This window comes from Schistocerca nitens, chromosome 10 (genome assembly GCF_023898315.1).
Source record: "Schistocerca nitens isolate TAMUIC-IGC-003100 chromosome 10, iqSchNite1.1, whole genome shotgun sequence".
NCBI classification, from domain to species: Eukaryota; Metazoa; Arthropoda; class Insecta; order Orthoptera; family Acrididae; genus Schistocerca; species Schistocerca nitens.
Genome location: NC_064623.1, coordinates 189,020,839 through 189,040,008, shown reverse-complemented (window position 1 = coordinate 189,040,008; position 19,170 = coordinate 189,020,839). Strand labels below are relative to the sequence as shown.

The window sequence follows — 19,170 nt, the reverse complement described above, 5'->3', positions numbered from 1 at the left end:
CTATCTACATAAATGATCTTTTGGATAGGGTGGATATCAATGTGCGGCTGTTTGCTGATGATGCTGTGGTGTACGGGAAGGTGTCGTCATTGCGTGACTGTAGGAGGATACAAGATGACTTGGATAGGATTTGTGATTGGTGTAAAGAATGGCAGCTAACTCTGAATATAGATAAACGTAAATTAATGCAGGTGAATAGGGAAAAGAATCCTGTAACGTTTGAGTACTCCATTAGTAGTGTAGCGCTTGACACAGTCACGTCGATTAAATATTTGGGCGTAACACTGCAGAGCGATATGAATTGGGACAAGCATGTAATGGCAGTTGTGGGGAAGGCGGATAGTCGTCTTCGGTTCATTAGTAGAATTTTGGGTGGGAGTCTCTAGAGCAAACGAGGCGTTCTTTACGTGAATCGCTGCTCAGGAAATTTAGCGAACCAGCATTTGAGGCTGACTGCAGTACAATTTTACTGCCGCCAACTTATATTTCGAGGAAAGACGACAGAGATAAGATAAGAGAGATTAGGGCTCGTACAGAGGCATATAGGCAGTCATTTTTCCCTCGTTCTGTTTGGGAGTGGAACAGGGAGAGAAGATGCTAGTTGTGGTACGAGGTACCCTCCGCCACGCACCGTATGGTGGATAGCGGAGTATGTATGTAGATGTAGATGTAGATGTAGAAGACAGCTATATCTGTACTTTTATCAGTTTATGCTTGTAGTACATGTTTTCCACATGAGGTGTACTGTTCACAGGTGCATGTGCAAAACGCGACCCTCGCAGGGGGCGTGGCAGTTGGTTCTGGCTGTGACATGCTGCTCAGGCCTGCTGGAGCCGTTGCTGTGGGTGTTGTGGCCGGCATCATCTCAACCCTAGCCTACAGGTACCTGCAGGTACTGTCCGTGACTCAACTAACACAGTGTGTAAACGTTACGATATGTGACTACTGAAGATAGAAGTTTATAACAAGCATTGCCTTGAAACAAATAAAACCTATACGCACAAAATAAAATTTGTTACCCTAAAAATAAAAAAACCGGTTTTTTAGCTTTACAACATAACCTCTTTTAGGTGAAAACAGGTAATCCAATCTTTCTATCTCAGTGAATAGACTGTAACCCCCGACTGCAATTATGATTTGTTTCAAAAATACTTAATGCATGACTGCTGCAACGTCTTCGTTGGAGTTACCCAGAATCCAGTCAGAAATTTATTGATTTGCAGGAATAGATGCAAGTCAAAAATTCCCGAGTGTAGGGAATATTTTGGATAGAGACGCTCCATCCCATAGTTTCTCCATTTCCAAAGCAACTCTATGAGCATATTGCTGGTGCTGATGAAAGATAAAGATGTATTTTATCCTTCCTTTCATGTTGACAATAGATACAAGATAGTAAAATGTACAGGACGGATTAATAACATTTTTTACATTTACCTGTACTTATTGGTATTAGCTTTGCATGATATCAGAAATAGCAGTGACTTCATTATAATTATATTCTTTGAATAAAAGTGTCATTTTTGTTCGTATGATTGCATATTTTCTTTCAGTTACCTTCTGTATCACTCTGTAGCAGTTTTTTTCTACATATACTCCAAATTTCATCGAGGAATGTTACGTAGTAGTGTCGCATCATTCATTTCATTCACTTTTCTCCTTACGTTTTGCAGACCAGTGTACACAGAACGTGTGGTTACATGTAAGAGAGGACCTGGTGCCTTAATTTGCCGTGTTAAATTAATAAAGAAATAAACAATAAATAAGTAAACAAATACAGGCAACGTTTCTTGAGCATTTGCATACTTGATTATCTTAATACTTTCTCCTTTTTGCTTGTCTTATACCTTCAGGCTTCAAGAAGAATATAATAATACCAATCCCAAAAAAACCAGGGGTTGACAGATGTGAAAACTACCGAACTATCAGTTTATGAAGCGACGGCTGCAAAATACTAATACGAATTCTTTACAGTCGAATGTAAAGACTGGTAGAAGCCGACCTCGGGGAAGATCAGTTTCAATTCCGTAGAAATGTTGGAACACGTGAGTCAATACTGACCCTACGACTTATCTTAAAAAACAGATTAAGGAAAGGCAAACCCACGTTTCTAGCATTTGTAGACTTAGAAAAAGCTTTTGACAGTGTTGACTGGAATAGTCTCTTTCAAATTCTGAAGGTGGCAGGGGTAAAATACAGGGAGAAAAAGGCTATTTACAATTTGTACAGAAACCAGATGGCAGTTATAACAGTCGAGGGGCATGAAAGGGAAGCAGTGCTTGGGAAGGGAGTGAGACAGTGTTGTAGCCTATCCCCGATATTATTCAATCTGTATACTGAGCAAGCAGTGAAGGAAACAAAAGAAAAATTTGGAGTAGGAATTAAAATCTATGGAAAAGAAATTAAAAGTTTGAGGTTCGCCGGTGACATTCTAATTCTGTCAGAAACATCAAAGGACCTCGAAGAGTAGTTGAACGGAATGGTCAGTGTCTTGAAAGGAGGATATAAGATGAACATCAACAAAAGCAAAGCGAGGATAATGGAATATAGTCGAATTAAATCCGATGATGCTGAGGGTATTAGATTAGGAAATGAGACACTTGAAGTAGTAAAGGAGTTTTGCTATTTGGGGAGCAAAGTAACTGATGACGGTCGAATTAGAGAGGATATAAAATGTAGGCTGGCAATGGCAAGGAAGGCGTTTCTCAAGAAGAGAAATTTGTTAACACCGAATATACACTCCTGGAAATGGAAAAAAGAACACATTGACACCGGTGTGTCAGACCCACCATACTTGCTCCGGACACTGCGAGAGGGCTGTACAAGCAATGATCACACGCACGGCACAGCGGACACACCAGGAACCGCTGTGTTGGCCGTCGAATGGCGCTATCTGCGCAGCATTTGTGCACCGTCGCCGTCAGTATCAGCCAGTTTGCCTTGGCATACGGAGCTCCATCGCAGTCTTTAACACTGGTAGCATACCGCGACAGCGTGGACGTGAACCGTATGTGCAGTTGACGGACTTTGAGCGAGGGCGTATAGTGGGCATGCGGGAGGCCGGGTGGACGTACCGCCGAATTGCTCAACACGTGGGGCGTGAGGTCTCCACAGTACATCGATCTTGTCGCCAGTGGTCGGCGGAAGGTGCACGTGCCCGTCGACCTGGGACCGGACCGCAGCGACGCACGGATGCACGCCAAGACCGTAGGATCCTACGCAGTGCCGTAGGGGACCGCACCGCCACTTCCCAGCAAATTAGGGACACTGTTGCTCCTGGGGTATCGGCGAGGACCATTCGCAACCGTCTCCATGAAGCTGGGCTACGGTCCCGCACACCGTTAGGCCGTCTTCCGCTCACGCCCTAACATCGTGCAGCCCGCCTCCAGTGGTGTCGCGACAGGCGTGAATGGAGGGACGAATGGAGACGTGTCGTCTTCAGCGATGAGAGTCGCTTCTGCCTTGGTGCCAATGATGGTCGTATGCGTGTTTGGCGCCGTGCAGGTGAGCGCCACAATCAGGACTGCATACGACCGAGGCACACAGGGCCAACACCCGGCATCATGGTGTGGGGAGCGATCTCCTACACTGGCCGTACACCACTGGTGATCGTCGAGGGGACACTGAATAGTGCACGGTACATCCAAACCGTCATCGAACCCATCGTTCTACCATTCCTAGACCGGCAAGGGAACTTGCTGTTCCAACAGGACAATGCACGTCCGCATGTATCCCGTGCCACCCAACGTTCTCTAGAAGGTGTAAGTCAACTACCCTGGCCAGCAAGATCTCCGGATCTGTCCCCCATTGAGCGTGTTTGGGACTGGATGAAGCGTCGTCTCACGCGGTCTGCACGTCCAGCACGAACGCTGGTCCAACTGAGGCGCCAGGTGGAAATGGCATGGCAAGCCGTTCCACAGGACTATATCCAGCACCTCTACGATCGTCTCCATGGGAGAATAGCAGCCTGCATTGCTGCGAAAGGTGGATATACACTGTACTAGTGCCGACATTGTGCATGCTCTGTTGCCTGTGTCTATGTGCCTGTGGTTCTGTCAGTGTGATCATGTATCTGACCCCAGGAATGTGTCAATAAAGTTTCCCCTTCCTGGGACAATGAATTCACGGTGTTCTTATTTCAATTTCCAGGAGTGTAGATTTAGGTGTCAGGAAGTCTTTTCTGAAGGTATTTGTATGGAGTGTAGCCATGTATGGAAGTGAAACGTGGACAATAAGTAGTTTAGACAAAAAGAGAATAGAAGCTTTCGAAATGTGGTGCTACAGAATAATGCTGAAGATTAGGTGGGTAGATCACATAACTAATGAGGAGGTATTGAATAAAACTGGGGAGCAGCGGAATTTGTGGCCCAGCTTGACTAGCAGAAGGGATCGGTTGGTAGGACGTATTCTGAGGCATAAAGGGATCACCAATATGCACGTGCCCTGCATGTGTCCATAGCTGGGGCAGCTGCACTGCCTGGGCCTGTGTCACATGCGTACAGTGCGCTACCTGTATGCATCATACGCCCACATGCTCTCCAAGTGTCCACAAATTTGTCAGATATACTTGTGGTTCTTCCCAATAAATATGTAATCTGTTGTTGCATGCTTACAAGGGAACCTCCCCATCGCACCCCCCTCAGATTTAGTTACAAGTTGGCACAGTGGATAGGCCTTGAAAAACTGAACACAGATCAATCGAGAAAACAGGAAGAAGTTGTGTGGAACTATGAAAAAAATTAGTAAAATATACAAACTGAGTAGTCCATGCGTAAGATAAGTAACATGAAGGACACTCTGAGCTCAGGAGCGCCGTGGTCTCGTGGTTAACGTGAGCAGCTGCAGAACGAGAGGTCCTTGGTTCTCAAGTCTTCCCTCGAGTGACAAGTTTAAATTTTCAGACAATTATTTTGCGAAGCTGCACAGGTACACAGAGCAGTATTGTTTACGTGATCGTGTGTCAATTATCAAAGTTCAGGCACTCACACATAATCAAATTCGCTGTGATCGTGTGTCAGTTATCAAAGTTCAGGCACTCACACATAATCAAATTCGCTGTGATCGTGTGTCAATTATCAAAGTTCAGGCACTCACACATAATCAACTTCGCTCTCAAAAATTCCAGGACATGTTCAGATTTGCTTGGACATATGCAGGATTTGACGGTCCACACACGGAAAAATTTGAAAACGTTAAAAACATATGTTTTGACAGAGCACAGGGAAAACTGTGCGACTGTGAAACTGTTGCATTCATTTGTTGCAGTTTATGCGACAAACTCTTATGTTTTCATCAATTTTTTGGGAGTGATTATCGCATCCACAAGAAAACCTAAATCGGGCAAGGTAGAAGAACCTTTTTACCCATTCGCCAAGTGTACAAGTTAGGTGGGTTGACAGCATATTCCTGTCATGTGACGCACATGCCGTCACCATTGTCGTATAGAATATATCAGACGTGTTTTCCTGTGGAGGAATCGGTTGAACTATGACCTTGCGATCAAATGTTTTCGGTTCCCATTGGAGAGTGACATCCTTTCGTCTACGAATCGCACGGTTTTGCGGTGCGGTCGCAAAAACACAGACACTAAACTTATTACAGTGAGCAGAGACGTCAATGAATGAACGGACAGATCATAACTTTACGAAAATAAAGAATTAAAATTTTCACTCGAGGGAAGACTTGATCCAAGGACCTCTCGTTCCGCAGGTGCTCACACTAACCACGGGACCACGGCGCTCCTAAGCTCACACTATCCTTGATGTTCCTTATGTTGCACATGGACTACTCAGTTTGTATACACTCCTGGAAATTGAAATATGAACACCGTGAATTCATTGTCCCAGGAAGGGGAAACTTTATTGACACATTCCTGGGGTCAGATACATCACATGATCACACTGACAGAACCACAGGCACATACACACAGGCAACAGAGCACGCACAATGTCGGCACTGGTACAGTGTATATCCACCTTTCGCAGCGATGCAGGCTGCTATTCTCCCATGGAGACGATCGTAGAGATGCTGGATGTAGTCCTGTGGAACGGCTTGCCATGCCATTTCCACCTGGCGCCTCAGTTGGACCAGCGTTCGTGCTGGACGTGCAGACCGCGTGAGACGACGCTTCATCCAGTCCCAAACATGCTCAATGGGGGACAGATCCGGAGATCTTGCTGGCCAGGGTAGTTGACTTACACCTTCTAGAGCACGTTGGGTGGCACGGGATACATGCGGACGTGCATTGTCCTGTTGGAACAGCAAGTTCCCTTGCCGGTGTAGGAATGGTAGAACGATGGGTTCGATGACGGTTTGGATGTACCGTGCACTATTCAGTGTCCCCTCGACGATCACCAGTGGTGTACGGCCAGTGTAGGAGATCGCTCCCCACACCATGATGCCGGGTGTTGGCCCTGTGTGCCTCGGTCGTATGCAGTCCTGATTGTGGCGCTCACCTGCACGGCGCCAAACACGCATACGACCATCATTGGCACCAAGGCAGAAGCGACTCTCATCGCTGAAGACGACACGTCTCCATTCGTCCCTCCATTCACGCCTGTCGCGACACCACTGGAGGCGGGCTGCACGATGTTGGGGCGTGAGCGGGAGACGGCCTAACGGTGTGCGGGACCGTAGCCCAGCTTCATGGAGACGGTCGCGAATGGTCCTCGCCGATACCCCAGGAGCAACAGTGTCCCTAATTTGCTGGGAAGTGGCGGTGCGGTCCCCTACGGCACTGCGTAGGATCCTACGGTCTTGGCGTGCATCCGTGCGTCGCTGCGGTCCGGTCCCAGGTCGACGGGCACGTGCACCTTCCGCCGACCACTGGCGACAAGATCGATGTACTGTGGAGACCTCACGCCCCACGTGTTGAGCAATTCGGCGGTACGTCCACCCTGCCTCCCGCATGCCCACTATACTCCCTCGCTCAAAGTCCGTCAGCTGCACATACGGTTCACGTCCACGCTGTCGCGGCATGCTACCAGTGTTAAAGACTGCGATGGAGCTCCGTATGCCACGGCAAACTGGCTGACGGCGGTGCACAAATGCTGCGCAGCTAGCGCCATTCGACGGCCAACACCGCGGTTCCTGGTGTGTCCGCTGTGCTGTGCGTGTGATCATTGCTTGTACAGCCCTCTCGCAGTGTCCGGAGCAAGTATGGTGGGTCTGACACACCGGTGTCAATGTGTTCTTTTTTCCATTTCCAGGAGTGTATTTTGCTTTTTTTTTCATAGTTCCACACAACTTCTTCCTGTTTTCTCGATTGATCTGTGTTCAGTTTTTCAAGGCCTATCCACTGTGCCAACTTATAACTAAATCTGAAGGGGGTGCGATGGGGAGGTTCCCTTGTTAGGTGTGTATGTGCGAGGTACCTAACGACCAACTGCTCTCCACATATTCACAGCCTTGGCTACTTCGTCGGGTGGGCCTGCACGACACGTGTGGAGTGCATTGTTTGCATGGACTCCCTGGTGTCTTGGCAGGCATAGCAGCAGCCATTGCCGCCGGACTCGCTTCTGAGCAGAGCTACGGTCCTGCCCTCTACAAGATTTTCCCAGCACGTGCTCTCCAGGTATGTCAACCCACTGAACCGTGGATGCAGGTCAGTGTATGTAAGTATTGTGTATATGTTCATGTATATTATGAAGAAGGATGTAGCTATATGTGTATGTATGTATGTTCCACATCTCCTCCTACACAATTGGACCGGTTTCAACCAGACTTGGTATACACATTACTTACTATCGGGGGACATTCGCTGTGGGACTAAGAACTATGTACCTAGCGAAGGGTCAGAGGTTAGAAAGTAGTGCAGTTCATGATGTGCAAATACCCACACTTCAGTCATCAGGTATGACACCACTTATTGAGTTGTAGCAACCTTACACATAGTTTCAAGCCCTTACGAAACTTTGTCTCAGTCACATCACCACAAAATGACGAAAGCAAAAAATTTAATCACTAAATACATTTCCGCTGTTCATGCAATGAAACTGCCGCATGAGTTAAATTTATTCCTTCTCTGCTACTAACCCTATTTACAAAAACTTTCACATACAGTTTCCATATATGTCACTGCCAACGAAATTATATCGTTGTGTGGCACACATTTCAGGAGACGTGACATTATGAACACTGAGATGTGTGAAGAGCTGCCGCAACATACTAGACATTTTAATTTCTTACGTCTTTACCACAAACTCTAATAAGAACAAATTTCGTATATGGAATGTAAATATACGAGCGAATGTGCCTGTAAAATTATATCACTGTACGGCACATAGTGCAGAAGCTATGACATATAAACATTGAGATGCGTGAAGAACTGTCACATCGTCCATAATGTTTGAAGTTTCGTAAGGACTTGACACTGTTTGTAAAGTTTACTGCAAGTCAATAAGTGCTGTCATTATCAAATACTTGACGCTTATTCGCTACTAATTCTATTCGCTGCACATTTCGCATTATGTCCCCGAATGTTCCTCCACAATTATACCAGAGTACGACCCATAGTTTAGGAAATATGACGCCATTAACATCGAGCTACATGGAAACGAAACTACAGGGCCAAATTCTTCATAGAAACACCTGAAATATGTATGAAATGTATTAATATGTGTGAAATATCTATGTTGCTAAGGATGTCTGACAATGAAATGATGAAAACAAGTACAATGCCTATTCGGAAAGTGAGAAACGATATGTCGCGAAATGGGAACCAAAGTGAAAATCAAAACTGTTTTTGTTTGCAACTGTTAGCTACACCTTCCAGCTACTTCTCTACACAGTAGCTGCTCAGACTTAGACATCTGTCGTAGTGTTGTATCATCTTTTGAATTCCATCGTTATAGAAGACAACCGCCAGGGCTTTGCGACAATTTTCTACTCTGGACTGCAGCTCGTTGTCTGTGTCAAAATATTGTGTTCATAGCCAGCGGTTAATTTAAGCAGACAACCGCCAGGGCTTTGCGACAATTTTCTACTCTGGACTGCATCTCGTTGTCTGTATCAAAATATTGTGTTCATAGCCAGCGGTTCATTTGAGCAGAGATGAACTTCAGGGGTAGCCAATTACGGGCTGTATTGTGGGTGATCAAACACTTCCCATCGTAAACGCTGCAGGAGCATCTTCATTGCCCCTGCAAAGTGCGACCGAGAATTGTCATGTAGAACTAATTGCATGACAGTTATGTCACGTGGATTGCATAGCATTAGGCGAAATCTTTCACCAGGCCCTCATACTTGGCGGGAGTCGCTAATTTGTAGCCATCTTCACGTTCTCACTGTGAGCTGAGAACTGAAAAGAGCGACATGATGCAATCGACGGGTGTACTAGACACGGTGCCCAACGCATCTGTGCAAAGCTTTATAAGATTTTCACTGTATTTTCCATTTCGCGGACGATCGTTCCTTACTTTCCGAATAACCCTCGTATAAGAAGGCGATCAAAAAGTATACGTTTCAGGGCGTTGCTGCAGCGTGTACGCTGGTCAGCCAGAACAGCACGACCACCGATTTACTATCGGTATAAACCCGGCGGGACGATAGCAGCGTCACGTGACGAGGAATGACTGATAGACACACGCACGGTCCATGTAGCAATGTTGAGCATGCTGTCCAAGTCTAGAATCGAGAAGGTGCCCGATGTATCTGAATTTGACTGAGGGAAGATTGTGATGACCGGGAGGCTCAGTAGAAACGTTTCTGGAACCGCATGGCCTATCGTGTGTTCGAGGACTGCCGTGGTAAGTGTCTTCAACACTTGGCGAAACCAAAGCGAAACCACGTCCAGACGCCGGCCGCGGTGGTCTAGCGGTTCTAGGCGCTCAGTCAGGAACCGCGTGACCGGTACGGTCGCAGGTTCGAATCCTGCCTCGGGCATGGATGTGTGTGATGTCCTTAGGTTAGTTAGGTTTAAGTAGTTCTAAGTTCTAGGCGACTTATGACCACAGATGTTGAGTCCCCTAGTGCTCAGAGCCATTTGAACCATTTGAACCACGTCCAGACGTCGTGGAGTTGGGCGGACACCTCTCATTACAAATTGCGGACATTCTTGGATGGGCAAACTGGTAAAACAGGACAGTCAGCGAACTGTGACGCAACTAACAGCAAACTTAAACACCCGGAAGAGTAGAAGTGTGTCTGAACACAGAGGACATTAAACACTACTAACAATGGGCCTCAACAGCCGACGTCCCATGCATGTGCCAATGTTAACACCACGACATCGGCAACTACGACTGAAATTGGCACGTGACCATCGGCGCTGGATGTTGGCGCAGTTGTACAGCCTTGCATGGTCTGACGAATCCCGATACCTTCTTCATCACGTCGATGGGAGGCCTCTAATCCATTGTCTTCATTGGCACAGCTCCTTGATAAGTGCACTGTGGGACGGAGCCAAGCTGACAGCGACTCCATTATGCTCTGGAGAACATTCACGTGGGTATCTGTGAGTCGAGTGGAGCTCGTGCAAGGCACCATGACGGCCAAACAAACTCTGGTTGCAGACTACTTACAGCCCTTCATGATGATCACGTTTACCGAAGGCAGTGGTATTTTTCAGTAAGATAATGCGCCATGTCACATCGCCAGTGCCCGAAAAGCAGTGTAGTGTCCGAAACTCTTCTGCTGAGCCTCCAGGTCGACACAATCTGCCCTCGGTCAAATTTAGATAGATCGCGCACCTTCCCCATTCTACACTTGGGCAGCACGCTCGCTGGTACGACATGGACCAAGCGTGTGTCTGACTAGCAGTCATTCCTCGCCACGTGACGCTGCTGTGGTCTCGCCGGGTTTATATCGATAGTAAATCTGTGGTCACAGTGTTCTGGCTGATCTGTATATACGCTGCAGCAACGCCCTCAAACGGATACTTTCCGATCGCCTTCTTATACGAGGGTTATTCGTCCAGATTAGTACAGGAGATAGAGAACATCAAAACAAATGTATTTCGATAAGGAATGTATGGTCTCTGAAGTCAATCGTAATGTTAGGAAATATTCTGTTAATGTTTTTTTGTGGTTTTAGGGCGCACAACTACAGTGGTCATTAGCGCCCACACTAAATTATGAATGCACTGCGAGGCACAAGGGTAAAACAGCAACTAAAAAGGACAACACTGTAAAAGTCACATTAACAGGCAAGGGATTGAAAGAAAACAGCATAATCAAATGTCCTTAGACAGGTTTGTCAAGTGGATAAAACGAAGAACGCGAGCAGCTGCTCCTGGGTCATCCGCTAAAATGGCATCCAAAGTACATGGCAGGCCAAGATCAACGCGCAGTGTATTAAAATTCGGACAGGACGTTAAAATGTGGCGTACCGTTAGCAATTGCCCACACGGGCAGAACGGCGCCGGTGCAGCCGTCAGCAAATGGCGATGGCTGAACCGGCAGTGTCCAATCCGTAACCGGGCCAAAACGACCTCCTCCCACCGAGAAGGGCGTGAAGAGGTCGTCCAAGCCGTGGGGAGAGATTTCAAGGCCCGAAGCTTGTTTTCAGTAAGTGTAGACCAATCGGCATGCCACAGCGATAAAATGCGCTGACAAATGACCCTGCTAAAATCAGATGAAGGCACACAACAAGAAGCTGTCCGAGGCTGGAGGACCGCAGCCTTGGCCGCGCCATCTGCGGCTTCGTTCCCAGGGACACCGACACGGCCAGGAACCCACATAAAGGTAACCGGAGAACCGTCTCCCGCCAGCTGCTGAAGAGAGCGTTGGATCCGGTGCACGAAAGGGTGAACCGGATACGGACCACTGAGGCTCTGGATGGCGCTCAGGGAATCAGACAAGATGACATAAGCAGAATGTCGGTGGCGGTGGATGTGAAGAACAGCCTGATAGAGGCCAAAAAGGTCAGCTGTGAAGACCGAACAATAGCCATGGAGCCGGTATTTGAAACTGTGTGCCCCGACAATAAAAGAACACCCGACACCGTCATTGGTCTTAGAGCCATCTGTATAAATGAAGATCGTATTAATGAACTTCGAACGAAGTTCGACAAACCGCAAACGGTATACCGAAGCTGGGGTAACCTCCTTTGGGAGCGAGCTGAGGTCAAGGTGAACGCGAACCTGAGTCTGGAGCCAAGGTGGCGTTTGGCTCTCGCCCACTCGAAAGGTTGCAGGGAGTGAAAAATCAAGGTGCTGAAGGATGCGACGAAAGCGAACTCCAGGGGGTATCAGGGTAGATACATACAACCGGTATTGACGGTCGAGAGAGTCATCAAAAAAGGAACGATAAGACAGGTGGTCGGGCATTGATAATAGCCGACAGGCATACCGACAAAGCAGTATATCGCGCCGGTAGGTTAGTGGCAATTCACCGGCTTCAGCATGAAGACTCTCGACGGGACTAGTATAGAACGCTCCGATCGTAAGACGTAACCCCTGATGTTGTATAGAGTTGAGGAGGCGTAAAGTGGACGGCCGTGCAGAGGAGTGCACAAATCTCCCATAATCCCGCTGAGCGGACGATCGACCGATATAAGCGAAGTAGGACGGTTCGATCCGCTCCCCACGACGTACCGCTGAGAACACGGAGGACATTTAGGGAACGGGTACAACGGGCAGCCAAATATGACACATGTGGAGACCAGCTAAGTTTCCTGTCAAATGTAAGACCTAAAAGTTTTGTTGTCTCCACGAATGGGAGAACAGTGGGACCGAGATGTAAGGTCGGTGGGAGAAACTCTTTGTAGCGCCAGAAGTTAATACATACCGTCTTCTCGGCAGAAAAACAGAAGCCATTGGCGACACTCCAGGAGTAAAGACGGTCAAGACAACGCTGAAGACAGCGCTCCAGGAAACATGTACGCTGCGCGCTGCAGTAGATGGTAAAATCGTCCACGAAAAGGGAGCCTGATACATCTGCTGGGAGGCAATCCATTATTGGATTGATCGCTATGGCGAAGAGAGCGACGCTCAAAACTGAGCCGTGTGGCACCCCATTCTCCTGGCGAAAGGCGTCGGACAGGACAGAGCCCACACGTACCCTGAACTGTCGATCCATTAAAAATGCACGAATAAAAAGAGGGAGGCGACCGCGAAGGCCCCATGTATGCATGGTGCGGAGAATGCCCGCCCTACAACAGGTGTCGTAAGCCTTCTACAAATCTAAGAACACAGCCACTGTCTGGCGCTCCCGCAAGAAGTTGTTCATGATGAAGGTCGACAAGGTAACCAGATGGTCAACAGCAGAGCGGCGCCTACGAAATCCACATTGTACGTTGGTAAGTAGTCGTCGAGATTCTAGCAGCCAAACCAAACGAGCTGTTGCGTCAGTGTGCCCTGATTATAAATGTGTACTGACATTCAAATATCCGGAGTTCACATGTTTGGAGACATGTGAATGCACGAGGTAATTGACCTCATGCTCATCAGCAGCGATTCGGTGTTAACGCGTGGGTCTGCATTCTCGGGGATGAGTTAACTGTGCCATGCATCCTTCCATTCTTGCTTAAAGGCCAGAGATATCGCACTCTCGTGGAGCATGTGCTGCCAGAACAGCTGAGGATATACCTCTGAATTTTAGACAAAGGACGTATGAGGTGTAATTGGAAAGTTTTAAGAATAGGCTTGTAATTGTACAATGGTGGTACATGCTACTGTTATGCATCTTCTTCAAAATAGTCCCCTTCTGACTGAACGCACCGACTTCGCTTTCCACTTTTGGAAACATTCCTGGATATTTTTTTTTCCTGTAGTGTGTTAAGGACGCTGTCTGTATTTGCCTGGATGTCTTCAATAGAATCAAATCGTTTCCCTTTCAGTGAAAATTTCAGTTTAGGAAACAGGCAGATCTCCGCAGGGGCCAAATCAGGGGAATATGGCGGTTGTGGAAGCACAGGAATTTTGAATTTGGTCAGAAATACAACAATGGAGAAGGCACGATGAGCCGGAGCATTGTCACGGTGTAGCACCCAGCTCCTGTCGACAACGCAGGCCTTTTCTTCTGCACCTTTTCCCGCAAACGCTCAGGGACACATTTATAGTATTCCTGGTTAATTGTCTGTCCTCCAGGGATAAATTCATGATGCGCAATACCGGTAGAGTGGAAAAAAGTCACCAATATTGTCTTTACCGTCGACCGACTATGCCGTGCTTTTTTCGGTCGTGGTGAACCTCGAGTCTTCCACAGCAAGGACTGCAATTTGGTTCCCGGATCATATCCATATACGTATACATCACCTTTAATTAACTTATCAGTGCAGATACGGAAAGGTGTCCGACAAGGTTGCGCACTATCCCCTGTTATCTTTAACTTATACATTGAAGAGGCGCTGAAAAAAGTAAGGAAAAATTCACAGACAGTTGTAGGAATTCATGGCCAACGAATAGATATGATAATATATGCCGGTGATGTAGCTGTCCTGGCTGAAAGTGAAGAAGATCTTGTAGTCCTACTGAATAGAATGGATAAAGTTATGAGTGAAGAATATAATATGAGAATGTGCGACAAAGAAGATCAAGTCAAAGTCCAAGTTCATGTAGGCAATGAACTGCTTGAACAAGTTGATAAATTTACTTATCTGGGCAGTAATATTACCAGGGATGGAAGGAGCAAGGCAGAAGTGAGAAGTAGAATAGCTCAAGCAAAGGATGCTTTTAACAAGAAGAAAAACATATTAACATCTAAGAGCATCAGCCTTGAAACCAGGAAAAGATTTTTGAAATCATATGTGTGGAGTGTGACATGCTATGGGTGTGAAACATGGACTCTCAGGACAGAGGAAGACCAGAAGCTAAATTCTTTTGAAATGTGTTGCTATAGACGCATGCTCAAAATAAGATGTATCGACAAGGTCACAAACGAAGCGGTTCTGGAAAGAGCAGGTGAAAAGAGAAGCTTCTGGAGTTTCATTGTTAAAAGAAGAGTGCAATTTACAGGCCATCTACTAAGACATAAAGGACTCCTGAACACAATCATAGAGGGATATGTCGAGGGAAAAAGACCAAGAGGAAGACCACGACTGAGGTACATGGATCAAATCGTGAAAGATGTGGGATGTGACACCTATAAAGAAATGAAGAGAAAAGCTGAAAGACGCACAGAATGGAGACAAGCTGCCATTGTAGCTGTTGCAAACCACTCCTTGGATTGACCACTACAGAAGAAGAAGAAGATTCAGTGCTTGGCACACTTCAAGTCGGTATTGTCTCTGGTCACTTGAAAACACTTTTGGAATGAATTTAGTAGACACACGACACGTGTTCAGATGTTCAGTTAAATTGCCTGAACTGCATAGAAACTTAAATTGAGTTCATCAGCCAAGCCTACGATCAGAGTGCACTAAGTCGCGAACTTTCAGAACATTTTCATTCGTTTTTGAGGTGGAAGGACAGCCGGACCGTGATTCATCTTCAAATGATTCTCGGCCATTTTTAAATATGTTGAACCAGACAAAAACATTTGACTGGATCATACAATTATCTCCAAACGCTGTCTTTAATAGTTTGTAAGCCTCAGAAGCTCATTTCTCGGTTTTAAAACAAAATTTCACACAAATTCGTTGCTTCGTTTTTACGTCCATTTTCACGCAGACGGAATCCGGAAACAAGCCCTAACAGCCGCGCACTCAACCAGCTGCCACAACGAACTGAATAAAGGCAACGCAGTTTCCTGTCAAAGGGCGTTCAAGGACAAGGCAATGACTCGCTTCCCACACTCCGTGTACCTGCCCGCCAAACCAGTAAGCAGTAGCAGATCCATTCTTAAAACTTTCCAATCACACTTCGTACTTCTAGCGCGATTGGGAGCCAGCCCATTTCAGCTTTGCTGTGGGGAATCATCAGACAACCACCTTCGAGGATCAATGAATCGGCCGAGGTTGCCATGTGGATCGTCTGCGCAGGTCACCTGACCTCACATGCCCGGATTTCTTCCTTTGGGAGTACATGAAGCAGCTGGTGTTTGAAACCACTGTGGAAACAAAAGAAGACCTCGTCGCTAGAATTGCCATCGCCCCTGGTACCATTTCGGACATGCCAAGATTCTTCAAATGGGCGCAACAAAGGTCTGACGAGGTACTGCATGCATACAGGCCAGTGGTTACGCATTCAAGAAGTTCCAGTGAATGCTCCTGCTGTATGTAACGTCCTAAACTACCCTCTGTGTAAGCCGTCATCCGAAATTACATCACCGACTATACGTACCGTAACTAAATATATTTGTCTCCATCTTCTCTGCTTCCTTTATTAATTTGAACGAATAGTTTTGGAACATCCTGTATATTATAAACAAGTTGTCCAGCTGTAGCGAAGCCCGGCTGGGTCGCTAGTTTACTTACTTACTTACTTACTTACTCTCCTGGCCCCACAAACCACAATCGGTTTTTGACCGAGTCAAAACGTACCTTGTTCCAAGTATCTGAAGGACCTTGTACACCTGGTCTCTCCATCTTATTTTCGGTCTGTAAAGTCTAAGTCCTTCAGGTATTCTCTCTGACACTTCTCTGATTGTCAGTCTAGATCTGTCCTTTTTTGTAAATGTGTACAGTCCATCTCAGTCCCCTTGTCTTGGCTTCTGCAATATCTATTTCATTATATAGGATGATTCAAAAAGAATACCACAACTTTAGGAATTTAAAACTCTGCAACGACAAAAGGCAGAGCTAAACACATCTGTCGGCGAATTAAGGGAGCTATAAAGTTTCATTTAGTTGTACATTTGTTCGCTTGAGGCGCTGTTGACTAGGCGTCAGCGTCAGTTGATGCTAAGATGGCGACCGCTCAACAGAAAGCTTTTTGTGTTATTGAGTATGGCAGAAGTGAATCGACGACAGTTGTTCAGCGTGCATTTCGAACGAAGTATGGTGTTAAACCTCCTGATAGGTGGTGTATTAAACGTTGGTATAAACAGTTTACAGAGGATGGGTGTTTGTGCAAAGGGAAAAGTTCTGGACGGCCGAGAACGAGTGATGAAAATGTAGCACGCATCCAGCAAGCATTTGTTCACAGCCCAGGAAAATCGACTCGCAGAGAGCTGCAAATTCCACAATCAACTGTATGGAGAGTCCTACGAAAAAGGTTAGTTATGAAACCTTATCGTCTGAAATTGGTTCAAGCACTGTCTGCAGCTGATAAGATTAAAAGAATCGATTTCTGTGATTTTATCCTTGCTCAAATGGAAACAGATGAATCTTTCGTTTCAAAGATTGTGTTTAGTGATGAAGCAACTTTCCACACTAACGGGAAAGTCAACCGTCACAATGTCTGTATATGGGGCACTGAGAATCCGCGGGAAACAACTCAGTATGAACGTGACTCGCCTAAGGTGAACGTTTTCTGTGCCATTTCAGCCAATAAAGTTTTTGGTCCCTTTTTCTTCGAAGGTGCTACTGTAACTGGACTACAGTATCTGGAGATGTTAGAGAATTGGCTGTTCCCTCAGCTCGAACAAGAAGCACAACAATTCATATTTCAGCAGGATGGAGCGCCATCACATTGGCACTTATCTGTCCGTAACTACCTGAACGTCAACTACCCGAGGCGATGGATCGGCCGCCAGGCAGCCCATGACAGAGCACTTCATCACTGGCCTCCAAGAAGCCCTGATCTTACCCCCTGCGATTTTTTCTTATGGGGGTATGTTAAGGATATGGTGTATCGGCCACCTCTCCCAGCCACCATTGATGATTTGAAACGAGAAATAACAGCAGCTATCCAAACTGTTACGCCTGATATGCTACAGAGAGTGTGGAACGAGTTGGAGTATCGGGTTGATATTGCTTGAGTGTCTGGAGGGGGCCATGTTGAACATCTCTGAACTTGTTTTTGAGTGAAAAAAAACCTTTTTAAATACTCTTTGTAATGATGTATAACAGAAGGTTATATTATGTTTCCTTCATTAAATACACATTTTTAAAGTTGTGGTATTCTTTTTGAATCACCCTGTATACCTCTCCCTGAGCTCCCTGTTCTTTCTTCTTCAGCATTCTCTTCCCTCAAAAGTTGGTGCTGATACCTTCCGCAGGCCTTTATTTTCAAAAGCCTTTTATCTTTTTGTCTATATACCTATTTATTCTCCATATCTCTGCTCCATACAGTTTTATGTATCCCGACTTTGGTTCCTCTTGAAAAAAAATTTGGATGAAAATAAAAAACATAGCTCGTACAATTGTACGAGGTGCATTCAAGTTCTAAGGCCTCTGATTTTTTTTCTCCGGATTGGAAAGAGATAGAAACATGCGCATTGTTTTAAAATGAGGCCGTGTTCATTGTCAATACGTCCCATAGATGGCAGCACCGTATGGCAGATGGAATTTTACCGCCAGCGGCGAGAATGAGAACTGTTTTAAATACTTAAAATGGCGACGTTTTCCTTACTTGGACAGCGTGCAATCATTCGTTTTCTGAATTTGCGTGGTGTGAAACCAATTGAAATTCATTGATAGTTGAAGGAGACATGTGGTGATGGAGTTATGGATGCATCGAAAGTGCGTTCGTGGGTGCGACAGTTTAATGAAGGCAGAACATCGTGTGACAACAAACCGAAACAACCTCGGGCTCCCACAAGCCGGTCTGATGACATGATCGAGAAAGTGGAGAGAATTGTTTTGGGGGATCGCCGAATGACTGTTGAACAGATCGCCTCCAGAGTTGGCATTTCTGTGGGTTCTGTGCACACAATCCTGCATGACGACCTGAAAATGCGAAAAGTGTCATCCAGGTGTGTGCCACGAATGCTGACGGACGACCACACGGTTGCCCGTGTGGCACGTTGCCAAGCAATGTTGACGTGCAACGACAGCACGAATGGGACTTTGTTTTCGTCGGTTGTGACAATGGATGAGACGTGGATGCCATTTTTCAATCCAGAAAACAAAGCGCCAGTCAGCTCAATGGAAGCACACAGATTCACCGCCACCAAAAAAATTTCGGGTAACCGCCAGTGCTGAAAAAATGATGGTGTCCATGTTGTGGGACAGCGAGGGCGTAATCCTTACCCATTGCGTTCCAAAGGGCACTACGGTAACAGGTGCATCCTACGAAAATGTTTTGAAGAACAAATTCCTTCCTGCACTGCAACAAAAACGTCCGGGAAGGGCTGCGCGTGTGCTGTTTCACCAAGGCAACGCACCCGCACATCGAGCTAACGTTACGCAACAGTTTCTTCGTGATAACAACTTTGAAGTGATTCCTCATGCTCCCTACTCACCTGACCTGGC

At 46.3% G+C, this 19,170-nt stretch overlaps 1 protein-coding gene across 2 annotated transcripts in view; it reads left to right on the top strand.

The window, feature by feature from the left end:
- The window catches only part of LOC126210243 (ammonium transporter Rh type B), a 255,900-nt gene that overhangs the window by 211,724 nt on the left and 25,006 nt on the right, over positions 1-19,170 (top strand). For both annotated transcript variants that reach the window (XM_049939432.1, XM_049939431.1), the window contains exons 7-8: positions 755-892; positions 7,403-7,570. In XM_049939432.1, coding sequence (XP_049795389.1) covers positions 755-892; positions 7,403-7,570 — 306 coding nt within the window. The remainder of the gene's footprint in view (positions 1-754; positions 893-7,402; positions 7,571-19,170) is intronic.